This window comes from Pipistrellus hanaki (assembly GCF_964339955.1).
Source record: "Pipistrellus hanaki genome assembly, chromosome: 2".
Lineage (NCBI taxonomy): Eukaryota > Metazoa > Chordata > Mammalia > Chiroptera > Vespertilionidae > Pipistrellus > Pipistrellus hanaki.
This window is the reverse complement of record NC_140504.1, coordinates 104,817,534-104,836,751: the sequence shown is the minus strand read 5'-3', so window position 1 is coordinate 104,836,751 and position 19,218 is coordinate 104,817,534. Positions and strand designations below refer to the sequence as shown.

Genomic DNA, 19,218 nt, shown 5'->3' with positions numbered 1-19,218 from the left:
GTGAATATATCCTTTCTGATTAGTGTTGCTAGTTTCTTGGGATATATTCCTAGGAGTGGGATTATTGGGTCAAATAGGAGTTCCATTTTTGAGGAAACTCCATACTGTTCTCCACAGTGACTGCACCAGTGTGCATTCCTACCAACAATACACAAGTGTTCCTTTTTCTCTGCATCCTCATCAGGACTTGTTGTTTGTTAATTTGTTGATGATAGCCATTCTGACACATGTGAGATGGGATCTCATTGTTGTTTTGATTTGCATCTCAGATAATTAGTGACATTGAGCATGTTTTCATATGCCTCTTCGCCTTCCTTCTGTCTTCTTTCGAAAGTATCTATTTGGATCCATTGCCCATTTTTTTTTAATTGGGTTGTTTATCTTCCTTTTCTTAAGTTATATGAGCTCCCTGTAAATGTTGGAGATTAAACCCTTATTGGTGATAACATTTTAAAAAATGTTCTCCCATGCAGTGGGGTTTCTTGTTGTTTTGTTTGTGGTTTCTTTTGCTGGAAAAAGCTTTTTACTTTGATGTAGTCCCATTTGTTTATTTTCTCTTTAGCTTCCATTGTCCTAGAAGTAATATCAGTGAAGAAGTTCTTTTGGCATATGTCTGAGATTTTGCTGCCTGTGGATTACTCTACTATTTTTATTGTTTCCCATCTTATGTTTAAGTACTTTATCCATTTTGAGTTTATTTTTGTACATGGTGTAAGTTGGTGGTCTAGTTTTTTTTCTTTTCTTTTCTTTTCTTTCTTTCTTTCTTTCTTTCTTTCTTTCTTTTTTTTTTTTCTTTTGCTTGTATCTGTCCAATTTTCCCAACACCATTTATGGAAGAAACTGTCTTGATTCCATGGTATGTTCATGCCTCCTTTGTCAAATATTAATTGGGCATAGTGGTTTGAAACAATTTCTGGGTTCTCTATTCTATTCCATTGATCTATATGTCTGTTCTTGTGCCAGTACCAGGCTGTTTTAAGAACGGTGGCTTTGTAATACAGCTTGAAATCTGGTATTGAGATCCCTCCTACTTTGTTGTTCTTTCTCAGGATTGCTTCAGCTATTATCTGCCTTTTTTTTTTATTCCAGATTAATTAATTAATTAATTAACAGTTTGTTCTAGGTTTGTGAAAGATGCTGTTGGTATTTTAATGGGGAATGCATTGAATTTATAGATTGCTTTGGGTAGTATGGACATTTTAATGATACTTATTCTACCAATCCATGAACATGGTATGTTCTTCAACCTATTTACGTCCTCCTCTATCTCTTTTTTCAGTGTCCTGTAGTTTTCCACGCATAGGACTTTTACATGCTTAGTTAAGTTTATTCCTGGGTTTCTTAATTTTTTTGGTGTGATGTTAAATGGGATTGCTTTTTTAGTTTATCTTTCTGTAAGTTCACTATTGGTGTATAGAAAAGCCATAGATTTCTTGGCATTAATTTTGTATCCTGCTACATTGTCGAATTTATTTAACTTTAATAATTTTTGATTGAGTCTTTAGGGTTTTCTATATACAGTATCATGCCATCTGCTAATACTAACAAATTTACCTCTTTTTAAAAAAATTTGGATGCCTTTTTTCCTTTTTGTCTAATCACAATGGCTAGTACTTCCAGTACTATGTCAAACAGTAGTGGTGAGAGTGAGCATTCGTCTTGTTCCTGTTCTTAGTGAAGATGTTTTTAGTTTTTGTATTGAGTATGATGTTGGGTATTGATTTGTCATATATGGCTTTTATTATGTTGAAATATCATCCTTCTATTTTAACCTTGTTGAGAGTTTTATCAAGAAAGAGTGTTGGATTTTATCAAATACTTTTTTTTGCATCAACTGATATGACTATGTGATTTTTATCTTTCCATTTGTTTATGTGATGTATTACATTTATTGATTTGCGGCTATTGTACCATTTTTGCATACCTGGGATAAATCTTACTTGGTTGTGGTGTATGATCTTTCTGATGTACTGCTGAATCTGATTTGCTAGAATTTTGTTGAGGATTTTGGCATCTTTGGTCATGAGGGATATTGACCTGTAGTTCTCTTTCATTGTGTTGTATTTATCTGGTTTTGGTATTAGGGTGATACTGGCTTCATAGAAGCAGCTTGGAAGTGTTCCTTCCTCTTGATGTTTTTGGAATAGTCTGAGGAGGATTGGTTTTAGTTCTTCCTTGAATGTTTGGTAAAACTCTCCTGTGAAGCCACCTGGCCCCGGACTTTTGTTTTCTGTAAGTATTTTGATGATTGCTTCTATTTTTTCCATGGATACTGGCCTATTGAGCTGTTTGGATTCTTCCTGATTGAGTTTTGGAAGGTTATATTTTTCCTCCAGTTTGTCCAGTTTGTTGGAATAGAGTTGTTTGTAGTATTTTTTAAAAAAATCCTTTGTATTTCGGCAGGGTCTGTTGTTATTTCACCTCTTTCATTTCTAATTTTGTTTATTTGGGTCCTCTCTCTTTGCTTCTTGGTGTGCCTGGCTAGAGGTTCATCAATCTAGTTTATCCTTTCAAAGAACCTTTCAATCTAGTTTATCCTTTCAAAGAACTAGCTCTTAGTTTTGTTGATCTTTTGTATTTTTTCTTTGGTCTCTATGTCGTTTTTTAATGATCTGATCTTAATTATTTCATTCCTTCAGCTTACACTGGGCTTTTCTTGTTGCTCTCTTTCTAACTCTTTGATATTTAGGGTTGGGTAATTAATTACAATTATTTCTTGGGTTTTTTGTTTTGTTTTGTTTGTTTTTGCAGTAGGCTTGTAGAACTATAAACTTCACTCTCAAGACTGCTTTTGCTGTGTTCCATAGATTTTGAATTGTTGTGTTTTCATTGTCATTTGTTGCCATGATGTTTTTTATTTCTTCCTTGATCTCTCTGGTAACCCAGTCATTGTTTATTAGCATGCTGTTTTGTCTCCATGTGTTTGATTTCTTTGGATTATTTTTATTGTAGTTGATTTTCAGTTTTATGCCACTATAATCTGAGAAGAATCTTGATATGATTTCTATCTTCTTGAATTTGAAGAGACTTTGCCTATGTCCCAACATGTTGTCTATCTTTGAGTATGACCCATGTGCACTTGAGAAGAATGTATATTCTGTGGCTTTGGGGTGAAATGTTCTGAATATTTCAATTGACTCCATCTGGTCTAGTGATGGATTTAAAAACATTTAGGATTTATGTTTCTTTGCTGATTTTTTGGTTAGCAGATTTGTCCAATGGTGATAGTGGGGTATTAAAATCTCCTACTATGATTGTATTGCTGTTAATCTCTGCCTTGATATCCTTGAGGAGTTTTTTTATGCATTTTGGTGCTTCTGTATTGGGTGCGTATATTTTACCAAAGTTATTTCTTCTTGTTGGATTGTTCCCTTTAGTATTATGAAGTGGCCTTTCTTATCTCTTGTTATGTTCTTCACTTTGAGATCTAATTTTTCTGATATAAGTATTGCTTACCCCAGCTTTTTTTCATTTTCATTTGCCTGGAAAAATTTTTCCATCCCTTCACCCTCAGTCTGTGTGCCTCTTTTTTTCTGAGGTGGGTTTGATGTAGAGAACAGATAAATGGATCTTGTTTTCCTTCTCTTTTTTTAAAATTTTTAAATTTTAAATTCTGGATCTTGTTTTCTTATCCAATCTGTTACTCTATGTCTTTTGATTGGGGTATTTAATCCATTTACATTTAAAGTTATTATTGATAGGTACTTATTTTTCGCCATTTTTACTCTATACCTGTGTTCCTGCTTTGCTTCCTATTTCTTTTCCTTTTTTTAATTTAATTTAATTTATTTATTTTTTATTTACAGCAGACTCTTTAGCATTTCTTGCATTGCTGGTTTGGTGGTGATAAATTCCCTTAGTCCTTTTTTTGTCTGGGAAGCTCCTGGTTTTACCTTCAATTTTGATTGATAGCCTTGCTGGTACAGCATTCTTGGATTCAGACCCTTTCTTTGCATGACTTTGTATATTTCATTCCATTGCCTTCTGGCCTGATGAGTTTCTGTGGAGAAATCAGTTTCTAGTCTGATGGGGATTCCTTTGTATATAACTTTCTGTCTCTCTTGGCATTACTCTTTTGGGTTCATTTTGCTTGGGACTCTGTGAGCTTTTGGATTTGTGTGGGTTTTTTCTTCCCTATATCAATATCAGGAAAGTTTTCTGTTATTTCTTGAAACAGGTTTTCTATGCCTTCCTCAGTTTCCATTCCTTCTGGAGTTCCTATTATGCGGATATTGTTTTGTTTTGTGTTGTTCCAAACTTCCCTTAGGCTCTCCAGCTTTTCAATTTTTTTTTTTCTGGAAGCTGCTCTACTTTGGTATTTTTCCCCATCTTGTCTTCTAGCTCATTGATGTGGTCCTCTGCTTCTTATACTCTACTCTTGATGCTTTCTATTGAGTTCTTTACATCAGTGATGTCATTTTTCATTTCTTCTTGGTTCTTCCTCATTTCCTCTTGGTTCTTACTCATATTGTTGAATTTGTCTTCCATTCTATTCAACCACCTTATGACCATTTTTCTGAATTCTTTTTTTTTAAATATATTTTATTGATTTTGTACAGAGATAGAGAGTTAGAAACATCGATGAGAGAGAGTCATCGATCAGCTGCCTCTTGCACACCCCCTACTGGGGATATGCCCGCAACCAAGGTACATGCCCTTGACTGGAATCGAACCCAGGTCCCTTCAGTCCCCAAGCCGACGCTCTATCCATTGAGCCAAACTGGTCCCGGCATTTCTCTGAATTCTTTCTCTAATAGGTTGCTTGCCTCTAATTTGTTTACTTCCTTTTCTGTTGATGCCTGCTTTTCTTTCATATGCAGGCTGTTTCTTTGTCTCTCCATGGTCTCTCTTCTCAGGATGTCTGGTTAGGTATGTAGTTCTCTCTTGCAAACAACACAACCAGGTACAACACACAAGGTACTGAACAGCGATGTATTCTCAATATTAATAATCTCCAATAATGGTGACCACAAGAGAAAGGCAAATTAGGGGGTAGGAGCGATAGAAGAGTAAAAATAAAGAAAATAATAGGAGTGTCAAAATGAAATTGGGAAAAGGAGCAAAAAAAAAAAAGTGAGATTAGAATGAGACTAAGAGAGAAACGAAAGAGAGAAATGAGGAACAAACTGTGTATATGGGGCGGAAATTCCAATAGAAAAACCATTAATCACAGCAAATGCCCGCAACAAGATTAATACACTCTACAATACCAACTAATATCAAGCGAGGAAATGGAAAGCAGAAGTAAAAAACAAACTAAAACACAGAAAACAAAAACATACGATCAAATAAAAAGACTAAGCAAAACAATCTTATAAAACTTCGATATAGTTAACATTCAACCAACAACTACAAAAAAAAAACAGAGAAAAACATTGTTTATTTATTTTTTTTTTATTTATTTTTTAGTTAGAACAGCAAAAATGGAGGTGTGTATGGACTTGGAGCAGGGGGTTGGAAATTAGATATATATAAGTAGGGTAAAATTTTAGCAGGGGGTAAACAGAAAGAATAGGGAAAATCTAGAGCACAAAAGGGGATAAAGGGGAAAGATTAGGAAGAGATTGATGGCATAAAGGTAGAGTTGAGATAGAATAAAGTGATGGTGAAGGAAAGGTGAAAATAGACTGTAGAACACTAATCCTGAGGTAAAATAAAGATCAAATAAAATGCCACTTAAAAAATAATATTAAAAAAGTAAATGAAATAAAAAAGGTAAAATAGTTGTAGTAATAATGCTTATTACAAATAAAAAGGTAATATTTAAAAAGATAAAATCAAGTGAGGCAAAAAAAGGAAAAAGTAGTTTCTTGAGTAAATGATGCAAATAATGAAAATAAAAACAAAAATAAAAAATAAAATGTGCAGTAGTAAAGGTCATTCACTTCCTCTATCATTTTGTTTGGCATGCCTGTTTTCCAGTCCGGACAGTATTGTAGTTCCCTGTGTTTCACTGCTCCGCGGTGTTGTAATTCAGTCTTGATTTTTAAACAGGCTGTGCCTTAATTTTTGGTGTTCTTTTTATTTTTTATTACACTAGGGTCAATTTGCGATTCAGCTTCTGTGTGGCAGTGTTTCTGGGTTGAATTGCAGGTCTCTAAGGCCTCTCTTGCTTTTTTTTTTTCTCTGTGACACTCAACCTGTTTTCGGAGGCTGGCAGGCAAGTCCGAGAATACTGCACTCCCTTGAAACTCGCCGGCTATCCATCCATGTCAGATCAAAATGGTTGCTCTTTAGAGATCCTCCTTGATAGTATCTCTGCAGAGCCCCTTCCATAATCACAGATCACACTAGCCCAATAGCCCGGGCCTTTTCCTTGTAAACACCTCCCCATTCCTCCAGCTTCTGTGCGCCTTGCACGCATTTCTGTCTTCTGCCGGGACTCACCGTATCACTGCGAAATCTGATCTTCCATGGTGCAGTGGAGAGCTCCTTTGAGTCCAAGCATTCACACCACCTGGGACCAGTATTCTAGGGCTCATAGATGTTTGGTGGTCTTCTCAGCTATGGATATTCAGGTCTCTGACAAGATCCACTTTTCCTTTAAAGATGGCGAGATTTCCCCATCCGAGCCCGTAGCTCCAGGAGAGGACCCAGCCACTGTGAGTGCTTCCCTGTCAGTGGAACCCCATCCAGCAGTTCCCTGCCTTCTCCTGGAGTTCACCTGTCCCTTAGCTTGCAAACAAACACCCCCAGTGCATCCCTCAGAGGTTCTTTCTTTCTGCTTTTGGACAAGGCTCAGAACACTTCTGTCTATTCTGTCACCATTTTCTCCTATGCCGCTTCTTTGTATTTCAAATATTTGACTTGATTCTTGCAGTCCTCTAGTCTGCTGTTGGGTCTCTGTAGAATATTTTTTATTTCAGTCAGTATATGTTTAACAGTTAGTCCTTTTTCATATCCTTGAGGATCTAGCTAAATTTATCAGCCTTTTCTAGGAAATTCTTGAAAAACCTTATAACCATAGTTTTGAATTCTATATCTAGTCGTTTATTTTCCTCCATTTCTTTCATTTGTGATCTGTTACTTTGTCTCTACATTTTGCTGCTTCCCTGAGTTGATAAGGTACTTTCTGTGCTAGGTTTCCTATGTGGCCCAGTGGGTCAGCCTCCCCAGTCACCAGAGGTGGACACTCTTGGTGCACTCTTTTGTGGTCTGTGTGTATAGCCTTGTTGTAGTTAAATCTTGATTGTTGTTGGTATCACTGGGAGGAATTGACCTCCAGTCCAATTGGCTTTAGTATCAGCTGTGTCTATGCTGGGAGATCTCCTGTGCTGAAGACAGCCTTATAGGACCAGACTTGCAAAATTGCAACAGCATCTGTGCTCAGCTTGGATGGGGCAGTGTCTCAGGGCTGATTAGGCAGTCTTGGATTCCCATAAGCCCTGCCCTTGTGCATACACTTCCAGACCTCTGCCTTCCACAGCTCCCCTGAGTTTCCGCCTGACAGTCTAGATTCCCCCAGGCTCACCCGGAACTGGGGTTCAGTGCCGTCAGAACTGGAGTTTAGTGCAATAAGGTGCTTCTGACTTCCTTCTGCTGGGGATAGTTAGCTGCAACCTCAGCAGTCAGTCTTATCTGCATGCACTTGAGCACATGCACTTCCAGACCCCTGCACACCATGGCTTCCCTGAGTCTTGGAGTCTCTGTATACCTTTTTCTCTACATGACATCCAGACTCCCCCCCATATGAGCCTGGGTCCATGGTGTTTCTCCTGGAACTGGGGTTCAGTGCAGTCAGGGGTTCCCTTCCCTCTCCTGCCAGAGAACACCAGCCAGGCACTCAGCCGTTCTTCCTCTCTGTGAGTGTGTCTCTGTACCTCAGTCCTTTACAGCTCCTCTGATTCTTTGTGTTATATTTCCTTCTAGTTATAGAATTTCCACTCAGCCAGCTATCCTGTGGTTCTGGATGATATACATTCTGTCTTTTAGTTGTAGGTTTGAAATTGTTGTACGATGCAATAGTTTAGATGTTTACCTTGGTTTGAGGTGGGACTCATATACAGCATGTATATGTGTCACGTTTTTCTATCCATTCAGCCACTCGATGTCTTTTCATTGGAGCATTTAGTCCATTTATGTTTAAAGTCATTATTGATAGGTACTTGTTTGTAGACATTCTTATTTCTTGTGCCTGTGTTCCTTCTTCACTTTTTATTTCTTCTTTTTACACTAGTCCGTTTAGCATTTCTTGCATTGCTGGCATTGTAGTGATAAACTCCCTTAGCCTCTTTTTTTTTTCTGTGAAGTTCCTTATTTCCCCTTCAATTTTGAATGATAGCCTTGCTGGATAGAGTATTCTTGGATTCAGTCCCTTGCTTTGCATCACTTTGTTAATTTCCTCCCATTCTTTTCTGGACTGATGTGTTTCTGTTGGAAAATTATTTGATAATCTAATGGGACATCCTTTGTATGTAACTGTCTGTCTTTCTCTTGCAGCCTTTAAGATTCTTTGTCCTAAACATTTGCCATCATAAGTATGATGCGTTTGGATGTGGGGGTTTTTTTGGGGTTCATCTTTTTTGGGACTTTCTGTGCTTTTGTGACCTTCCCCCCCCCCCCCCCCCCACATCAAGGAAGTTTTCTGATATTATTTCTTCAAATAAATTTTCTAACCCTTGTTCCTCTTCCTGTTGTTCTGGCTCCCCTATTATTTCTATGTTGCTTCATTTCATGTTGTCCAAAACTCTTGTAGGCTCTCCTTTCTTTTAATTTTTTTCTCCAATTGTAGTTCAGCTTGGGTGTCTTTTGCTTCCCTGTCTTCTAATTCACTAATTTGGTTCTATGCTTCTCCTATTCCAGTGGTTGGCAAACTGTGGCTCGCGAGCCACATGTGGCTCTTTGGCCCCTTGAGTTCTTAGCAAAGGCCAGCTTAGGAGTATCCTAATTAAGTGAATAACAATGTACCTACCTATATAGTTTAAGTTTAAAAAAAATTGGCTCTCAAAAGAAATTTCAATCATTGTACTGGTTTTTTTTTTTTTGTTTGTTTTTTCATTGTACTGTTGATATTTGACTCTGTTGACTAATGAGTTTGTCGTTCCTAGTGTATTGTTGAAACTTTCCATAGTGTTTCGTATTACAGCTATATCACTCTTCATTTCTTCTTGATTCTTACATAAGTTGTTGATTTTTTCTTCTATCTGGTTTATGAAATGTATGATCCTTATTCTGAATATTTTTCTGACATATCACATGCCTCTGTTTCACTCAGCTGCTTTTCTGGTGATTCCTCCTTTTCTTTACTTTGGGGTTTCTTTGTCTACCCATTTTTTATCTCACTGATGGATCTAGATGTCAAGTCATGCAATGGCTACTCCTTGGATGGAATTGGCTCCTTGGGCTGTGGTTGCTCCTTGGTCAGTTGCAGCAGTGGCTTCTCCTCAGTTGGCAGTGGCTCCTCTGGTGGGTGCTGTTTGCAAAAATGATGGCTCCTCTGGCTGGAGAGGGAAGGATGCTCACACAGCTGCTACTACTCTGACAGGGGTGGGCTAATCACTAGGCTGATACTCCTCAGATAGGGGCAGGCTGCATGTGATTGCTTTTCCTCAGATGGGGATGGGGTGCTCACATGGATGCTACTCCGTGGACAGAGGAAGGTTGCTCACAGGGCTACTGCTCCTCATACAGGGGTGGGCTGCTTGCATGGCTGCTGCTCCTTGGATGAGGTTGGGCTGCTCACTCGGCTGCTGCTCATTAGACAGGTGTTGTCTATGCGTGGCTGCTGCTTCTCAGACTGGGGAAGGATGCTCATGTGGCTGCTGCTCCTTAAATGGGAGCAGTCTGCTTGCGGAGCTGCTATTCTTTGTACAGGAGTGGGCTGCTCACCCAGCTGCTGTGCCTTGGATGGGGGCAGGTTGCCAGCACAGCTGATGCTATACAGCATGTCAGATGGGGGTGGACTGCATGGGGTGCTGCTCTTTAGTTGTGGGCAGGCTGCTCATGCAGCTGCTGCTCCTTGGATGGATCCAGGCTGCTCACGTGGTTGCTGCTCCTCAGACAGGGGAGTGGGCCACTCACATAGCTGCTGCTCCTTGGACAGAAGCAGGCAATGTGAGGCTGCTGCTCTTCAGCCTCAGGCAGGCTGCTTGTGGGGCTGTTGTTCCTTGGTGCTCTTGTGGTCACAGAGCTCTGGGAAATAGCTGGAGTTTTGATGTCTTAAAAGTGCTAACTCATCTCAAAAGGAGTAGTTTGTGGCTCATATTTGTGTTCCTTTTATTGCCTGGTTATTAATATTTAATATTTTGGTTTTTTGATCATTTTAATAAAAATATTCATTCCACAGATTTCAATGGGACAGATGCTTCAAGATTTTGGAAAATTTCTTGGGATGTTCCTTCTTGTTTTGTTTTCATTCACAATTGGATTGACACAACTGTATGATAAAGGCTATACTCCAAAAGAGCAGAAGGACTGTGTGGGCATCTTTTGTGAGCAGCAGAGCAACGACACCTTCCATTCGTGAGTGTCTTTTACAATTTTTAGTAGACATATTGCTCTCTTTCTAACATGCTGTGTAGGAATTACAGAAATGGAACTTCAAATCTTTAAGAAATTCCTTTTTAATAAGAAATACTTATTTTTAGTGTATCACTTGATAGTTATCTTTACATATAGAACCTTAAATAATTATTAGGCTCATATTATTCTATTGGCTTTTTACCCCCCCCCCCCCCACACACACACACACACACACTTCTGGCTGTGTGAGTGGAGGAGCTTTTGGCACTTCATGCACTGCTGGCTTGGGGTGCAGGGCAGCTCTTCATTGGTTGTATATATTATAAGACATTCAGCAACTCTGCTTCTCACTCACTGTTACAACCAAAACAATTTCTCACATTTTTTGCTTGTTAGGAGTTATTAGAATGGACAATTATTAGAATTTTATGACATTTTTCTCTCTGATTTACTGTTATCATGATACTTTAATTATGCTCAATAAGAAATTGAACAACCAGTTGTGAGGCAAATAAAATATTGCCCCCTCATTCTTTAATAAAATAACAGGTGTGGAATTGCATATTTATTGTTTTGTTTACCAACTCTTCTTCAGTTACTTTTATGTCATCTTATTTAGGGAAGATTAAATGAATAATAAATGTTCATCCAACCATTCTGCATACCAAACACTGTTCTAAGTGCTGAGTGAGTAGAGTGTCAATGAGCAGGACCAACCCATGGAGCTTATTAGTATATTATTATGAGGTGATACAGGCAATAATAAATAAAATATACAATGTATTACACAGTGATAATGGCTAATGAGATAAAGCTTGGGCCAGGGTAAGTATGTGTAAGGGTACAATTTTATTTATAATATTAGGGAAGGCCTACAGAAATGACATTCAGATAAATATGTAAAGCTGGTGAAAGATCAAACAGCAAAGGAGGGGTCTATAGGAAGTGCATCATCAGAGAGAAGGAATGGTACAGGCTAATGCCCTAAGTTGGAAGTATGGCTGCAAATTCAAGGAAAAGTCAGGAGGCTGGTGGAGGGCTGGGTGGGGGGTAAATCCGAGTGAGGGCTGTAGATGAGGTCAGAAAGATAATGTGATCATGTAGGACCTTGTTGGCCCTTGTAAGGCCTATTGAAATCGCCATTTGGTATTTTTGAGCAGAGGAGTGACAAAATTTGATTAGGCATTAACAGGATCATATATATTGGTATGTTAAAAATGGACAGAAAGCAATAAGAGATTAAAGAGGAATAATTTCTTTTCCTTTTGATTCTACTTATTCTTTAAAGTAAGTCATATCTTTACTGTTGGGTTCACCTCATTTATTTTATAAAGTGTTTTTCTTAGATTATCAATGTTTTCTTTACATAGTGTTTTTATAAATGAATTCTTCGTTTTTTCTAATTATTTAACTTTCTTTTAAACAAAAATGTAATCATCTTTACAGGTTCTTTGGCACTTGCTTTGCTTTGTTCTGGTATATTTTCTCCTTAGCACATGTGGCAATCTTTGTCACAAGATTCAGCTATGGAGAAGAATTGCAGTCCTTTGTGGGAGCTGTCATTGTTGGCACGTACAACGTGGTGGTTGTGATTGTGCTCACCAAGCTGCTAGTGGCAATGCTGCACAAGAGCTTTCAGTTGATAGCAGTAAGTGTCTATTCTTATAAAAACTCTATATTCTCTTCAGATCATACCCAGTTAAGGCAACCAAATATAAGAATTAAGAATTACTAGCAGCCAAAACCGGTTTGGCTCAGTGGTAGAGCGTCGGTCTGCGGACTGAAAGGTCCCGGGTTCGATTCCGGACAAGGGCATGTACCTTGGTTGCAGGCACGTCCCTGGTGGGGGATGTGCAGAGACAGCTGGCCGATGTTTCTCATCGACGTTTCTAGTTCTCTATCACCCTCTCTTCCTGTCTGTAAAAAATCAATAAAATAAAATAAAAAGAATTACTAGCATTTTAAAATTAGATTTTTAATGCAAGTAATGTATAGTAAAAGCAAACCATGAAGCAAAATTTTACCTACAAGATATAGGAACATGGACAATTTAAAACAATATATTTTTCTCTGGCACTCCCCATGTGCATGTTCATATTCTATACAGCTTTTTCATTTGCCTTTTATAGAATCATGAAGACAAAGAATGGAAGTTTGCCCGTGCAAAGTTGTGGCTTAGTTACTTTGATGACAAATGTACATTACCCCCACCTTTCAACATCATTCCTTCACCAAAAACCATCTGCTACATGATTAGTAGCCTCAGTAAATGGATTTGCTCTCATACATCAAAAGGCAGGGTTAAACGGCAAAACAGTCTTAAGGTAAGAGACTAGAATTGCAACATAGAAGTTTTAATAATTCCTAACCTCAAATGTTTTCCCAGGCATAAATATGTAGGCTTCTTAAGGCCTGGGACTGTCTTGATTTTTTTATTCCTGTATCCCTAATGCACAGCATAGATAAAATATAAAGCAAGAATTCAATATTTTCGAAAATGAGAGATAGAACTGGAATTTTTTTCATGAAATCTCATCTCAGTTTTAAAACATGGAGAAAATATTCATTATCCCTATTCTGTGAGTGTAGATACTGATAGTCAGCTCATATTTTTTCTGGTTGTTATTGAAAGTTATTCAATATGTGAATAATTTAATACATGTTGCTATAAGTCAGAAGTTGGCAATTTTTTTTCTGTAAAGGGCCAGATAGCAAATAATTTAGACTTTACAAGCTGAGACAAAATGAAAAATTTATGAGTAGTAATAGAATAAGAAAGAACATAAATTTCCACTAATTTTTATTAATGAAATAAAAATATAACTATAATTGAGTAATAATTTTTGTAATACGGATCTATTAATGAAAAGAATGGAATTCCATTTGGATGAGGATAACATTTTTGTTTAATTGAGGTTCAGAACTACTGTTCCCAGCCTTGCTGGATAGCTCTGTTGGTTAGAGTATCATTCTGGTACACCAAGGTTGCAGGTTCCATCCCCAGGCTAGCACATACAAGTGAATGCATCAATAAGTGGAACAAGTTGATCTCTCCCTCTTTCTCTCTTTGCATCTTTCTCTCTTCCTCCCCCTTATTCTCTCTATTTCTCAAAAAAAAAAAATCAATCTAGTAACAAATGTTCATCTGTAAAACCATTCTAGGTGACAAGCCATTAAAACCAGAAAGTAGTTCAATTTGACCTATGTGTAGGTAATAGTTTGCTAATTCCTTCTATAAACTGAGGACTCCTACAGCTATGCTAATTCTTCCTATAAACTGATGACTCCTATGACTATTTTTGAATCAAAATAAGCACATAGGTGAATGAATAAAACAAATATGCAGGCTACACTTGTTTTAAACAAGTGTTAAATGTTATTTTATAACAGAGTGGCAAAAGTATAGTCTAATACAGTGTTTCCCAACCTTCTCTCATGATGAGAATCACCTGGTGGAGTTGTTAAAACACAGATTCCTGAATCCCAACTAAGAAGTGCTAAACTAGAATTTTTGAGAACATATAGGTAAAATTGCATACCTAACTTAGTGCTCTGTATATAACATCTGTGTTAGAGCACTAGTTAAGTATACAATTTTACCTATATGTTCCCAAAAATTCTAGTTTAGCACTTCTTAGTTGGGATTCAGGAATCTGTGTTTTAACAACTCCACCAGGTGATTCTCATCATGAGAGAAGGTTGGGAAACACTGGTCTAATAAAGCATTAGAAGATTTCTGTTTGTATCTGTGAATATTTTTCAAAAATTTACTTCTTTTAAATATTGTTTATGCCCATTGTTAGTATCATATTATTGCTTGTTTTGAAGGAATGGAGAAATTTGAAACAAAAGAGAGATGAAAACTACCAAAAAGTGATGTGCTGCTTGGTACATCGTTACTTGACTTCCATGAGACAGAAGATGCAAAGCACAGATCAGGCAACTGTAGAAAATCTAAATGAACTGCGCCAAGATCTGTCAAAATTCCAAAATGAGATAAGGGATTTACTTGGCTTTCGAACTTCTAAATATGCTATGTTTTATCCAAGGAACTAATCATTTTCTAAATCACATAGAGAATAATTTTCAATAATAAATCTGAAAGGCTGTTTGCATAACTTGAAATTAAATCATAAGATATATATTGAAATACAGAATTATGTAAAAGCATTGTTCAAAATATTTAGAGCATAACTATGTTAAATAAAATATGTAAATAGAGTAAGCTTTTTAAAACTTCTGTTGGTTGCTTTTTGTGGAAGCAACACAGATTTAGTAGCAGGTTTTGTGAGCATGCTGCTTGGTTTTCTTATTTGAATAATGCTCTAAAATTTTTTTCTTTTTATGTTAAAGAAGGGCAGTTATAATTATAAACATTGCCAGAAATTCGCTAAATGAAGACCAATAAATGTCTTCTATGGAATAAGTTGAAGTATTGAAGTCATGGTTTATAAAATGTGTTTTAGGACTTTATATATAATATAGTATTTATTGTTTGGGATTATAGTTTAATCTAAAATGATAATCTGTTTTTATTTTATTATAATCCTAAGTAACAAAGAAACAATCTTAATGAATATTTGAATCTATTTATGTCTCTATAAATTTAAATTCACTTCAGTTTTGTTATTGTAATATATTTACTTTTACATGGTTGCAATTACTCTATTTTTAATTTTACTTTTTTGTTCATTTAATAGTATTTTTTTAATATATTTTATTGATTTTTGTACAGAGAGGAAGGGAGAGAGATAGAGAGTTAGAAACATCAATGAGAGAGAGTCATCGATCAGCTGCCTCCTGCACACCCCCCACTGGGGATATGCTGCAACCAAGGTACATGCCCTTGACCGGAATTGAACCCGGGACCCTTCAGTCCCCAAGCTGATGCTCTATCCATTGAACCAAACTGGCCTCGGCTATTTAATAGTATTTTATAAATACATTAGAGGCCCATGCATGAAATTCGTGCAAGGGCCTTAGCCCTGGCCACTGCTGGCACCGCCAGCTGGGGGCCTCTGCCACCTTTGCCGCAGCCCCCCTACTTCAGCTTTGTCCTGAAGGAAGGATGTCTGGAAGGATGTCTGGTCTAATTAGCATATTATACTTTCATTATTGATTTCCATTTATTGATATGTCTACCTGTTAAATTTTATAGAATCATATCATTTTTGAAATATATGGTTAGTAGATTTGGTATTTGTCGCTGTAAAGTACTTGTTTATGTTTACAGGTTTACCCAGATACTTTTATAAGATTAGACATTTGTTTTTAACCTTTTTCTTGTTATAATAGTGCCATAATTTTTTTCAGGTTGGCGTGAATGTTCATAGCTATAAAGTCAGGTCTTAGAAGATATTTTTGTACCACGTGTGGTCACAGGCTGTTTTATTTTTTTAAACATTGTTAAACCCTGCAGGGATCTGTTCTATTTGAATTAAGGTTCTTGGGCTTTTCTCCCAAAGTATTTTCCATAGAATTAACATAGCTTCTCTAAAAGTGACTTCATGTTGATTTGTGGATTATTCTTGCTGCTTAAGATGAAAAGTATTGATTTTGTTAAATTAGAAAATAAAATATATATTAAAATTTATTTCCTATGTTTATGCAAAGGATGTAGTTAAAAATTTTTCAAAGGCTTATATATTCTTGCAAAATTTTCAGTTAAGAGGTTATTAGGTTTAGAATTGACTTCTTAACTGAATGTCATGTGGTCTTAAGGCCACTGGGTACAGGTCATCTTGGAAGCACCACTGATCCTGGGATCATTGTCTGAATATATTAGTTTGTGTTTTAGCTTGCTTTTCACGTTTTACTTTTTAATTTCCAAATTGTAAGTGTTCCCTCTTTGGGGCCAATTCTTATAAAGATGTTTAATGTAAAGTTATATATTTTGTCTACAATAGGATTATGCAATTCCCAATTGGGACTTCACATCAGGATTTTTAGTCATTATAAAAAAAATACCTAATTATTAAATAAAAATATTTACGGAGTGTGGTATATTTTGAATAACAGTATATTGTGAGAAGAAAGGAGAATAAAACAACATTGGATTGTAAATAGACAGAGTCTGTCCATTGTATTCTTGAAAAATTTTTTACTCTTTGTACTTTTTTTGAGATAGAATTCCCATCATCAAATTCACTCTTTTAAAGTATAAACTCATCTGGGGGAGATATGAGATCAACCGAAGGACTTGTATACATGCATATAAATACAACCAATGGACACAAAACTCTGGGGAGGGAGGGTATGTATGGGATGGGGGGGGGCATTGGTATATGTACAAAAATAATAATTTAATAAAAAAAAATATATTTTAAAAAAATCCAGAAAAAAATAAAATAAAATAAAGTATACAACTCAATGTTTTGTTTTGTCTCTAAGTTGTGATAACAAAGTCCTAAAATGCAAAACATCAACTTTAAACTTCAGTACCTTTCTACCTTCAGTGGTAATTACATATAACTTTTAAAAACTCTACCTTTAACCTATATAACAAAAGCCTAATATGCTAAGTGTCTGGTCGACTGGTCAGCTGTTCAACCAATCAAAGCATAATCCTACCTAATAAAAGAGTAATATGCAAATTAACCATCACTCCACAAGCCATTCCCACAAGCCATGCCCACCAGCCAATCAGAGTGAGTATGCAAATAAACCCAACCAAGATGGCTACAGCCACAGAAAACAGGAGGGAGGCATTTCCCCAGCAATGGAAAAAGCCAAGCTTTCCGCCTGCCCTTCCGGCCTAAGCTTCCACTCAAGGCTACAGAGTTTTAATTATAGAAGATAAACAAATCCAAACAGAAACGGCTGCCACCACTGAGTGAGCAGGAAGCTTGTCTCTGCTCCAGGCTACAAAGTTACAGTTGTAGAAAGTAAATATATCCCAGATACCAGGGCCTCTACTTGGGTCATTGGGGGCCAGCTTGCAAACAACCACAGGCCCCTTGCTCAGGCTGCCCCACGCCCCAAGGAAACCCCCACCCTGATCTGGGACACCCTTCAGGGCAAACCAGCTGGCCCCCACCCATGCACCAGGCCTTTATCCTATCTAATAAAAGAGTAATATGCAGATTGACCATCACTCCAACACACAATATGGCTGCCTCCATGTGGTCAAATATCCTGCCCCTATGGGTACACAAGATGGCCAGCAGGGGAGGGCAGTTGGGAAAGACCAGGCCTGCAAGGGAGGGCAGTTGTGGGTGATCAGGCAAGTAGGGCAGGGCAGTTGGGAAGCAATGGGCCTGCAAGGGAGGGCAGTTGAGAGGGACCAGGCCTGCAAGGAAGGGCAGTTGAATACTATCAACATGCAGGGGAGGGCAGATAGGGGTTACCAGGCCAGCAGAGGAGGGAAGTTGGGGGAAAACAGGCTGGCAGATGAGCAGTTAGACATCAATCAGGCTGGCATGGGAGTGGTTAGGGGGTGATCAGGCTGGCAGGCAGAAGTGGTTAGGGGTAATCAGGAAGGCAGGCAGGTGAGCAGTTGGGAGCCAGCAGTCCTGGATTGTGAGAGGGATGTCTGACTGCCCATTTAGTCAGACAGTTGGACATCCCTTGAGGTTTCCCAGGTTGGAGAGGGTGCAGGCTAGACTGAGGGACAACCCTATCTGTGCATGATTTTCATGCTCTGGGCCTCTACTATGCTAATGATGTTCTAAGACGGCTCAATTGCTCGCTATGATGTGCACTGACCACCAGGAGGCAGTCAACTTGTCGACCAGTCGCTATGATGTACACTGACCACCAGGGGGCAGTCAGTCAACTGGTCAACCAGTTGCTGTGACATGCACTGACCACCAGGGGACAGATGCTCCAACCCGTAGGTTAGCTTGTTGCTGAGGTCCAGCTGATCCGGACTGAGCGAGATGGGTCAGACACGCCCTGGAGTCTTCCCATGGTCCCTCCCAATCTGGCCCCAATCATGCACCCATGGGGGCCCTCGGCCCGACCTGTGCCCTCTCATAATCTGCGACCACTCAGGGGATATCAGAGAGTTGGTTTCAGCCTGATCCCACAGGCCAGGCCGAGGTACCACACTGTTTCACAAATTCGTGCACCAGGCCTCTAGTATTTTATTAAAAGGACAAATACGATTAACCCAGCTGTTTACTTGAATTACAAAAGTAATGTGATTCAATATGAAAATAAGAAACTGTCTACAAATCTCTGACAGTAATAAATGGCAATATACAGTGTAACTGGGGTCACACAGAGTAACAAACTCTCTTATAAAAATATTTTAATACCTTTTAAATTCAACTTTAAAATTATCCATGGAAAAGATTGTCAAGTCAGAATGAATACCTCATAGTCAAACATCAGAAGCTGCACACTGGCAATTTAATATGCAACAGCATCTTTTCCTCAGGCCTTTCCTTCTCTATCTGCTCATCTACATTCCCCACTCCATCCTTCCCTGAAAATGGAATGTGTTGAAATCTATTGCTATGATGTTGTGCAAACCATAACATGCTGTTAACCATTTTAGTCACTAAACCAGTGGAGAACTGGGACAGCTCTTTCCTTAGCTCCTCTGTAGCAGTGATTCTACCAATACCTCTCTCCTTTCATAGCTTCTGGATTTCTGAAGCTGTAATTTCAGAGGTTTTACATGACTACCAGCCTAAGGTGGACATGGCAGGGAGAACATCTTCTCCATTGTCTCCTACCTCCTGATGGCATCATTCCTGCTTCAGGTGCCATGAAGCTGATGAGCTCACACACTGTTGAACACATTCTCTAGCA

General features: G+C 38.0%; 1 protein-coding gene across 5 annotated transcripts in view; it reads left to right on the top strand.

Annotated features, from left to right (window-relative positions):
- Positions 1–16,659, top strand: part of TRPC1 (transient receptor potential cation channel subfamily C member 1) — a 147,393-nt gene extending 130,734 nt beyond the window's left edge. For 3 of the 5 annotated variants that reach the window (XM_084872446.1, XM_084872445.1, XM_084872448.1), the window contains 4 exons: positions 10,286–10,461; positions 11,908–12,109; positions 12,591–12,785; positions 14,290–16,658. In XM_084872446.1, coding sequence (XP_084728572.1) covers positions 10,286–10,461; positions 11,908–12,109; positions 12,591–12,785; positions 14,290–14,517 — 801 coding nt within the window. In that variant the 3' untranslated portion in view covers positions 14,518–16,658. Of the gene's footprint in view, positions 1–10,285; positions 10,462–11,907; positions 12,110–12,590; positions 12,786–14,289 lie in introns of all 5 variants that reach the window. The other 2 variants (XM_084872449.1, XM_084872447.1) reach the window with 1 other exon arrangement.
- The last annotated feature ends 2,559 nt before the right edge of the window (positions 16,660–19,218 follow it).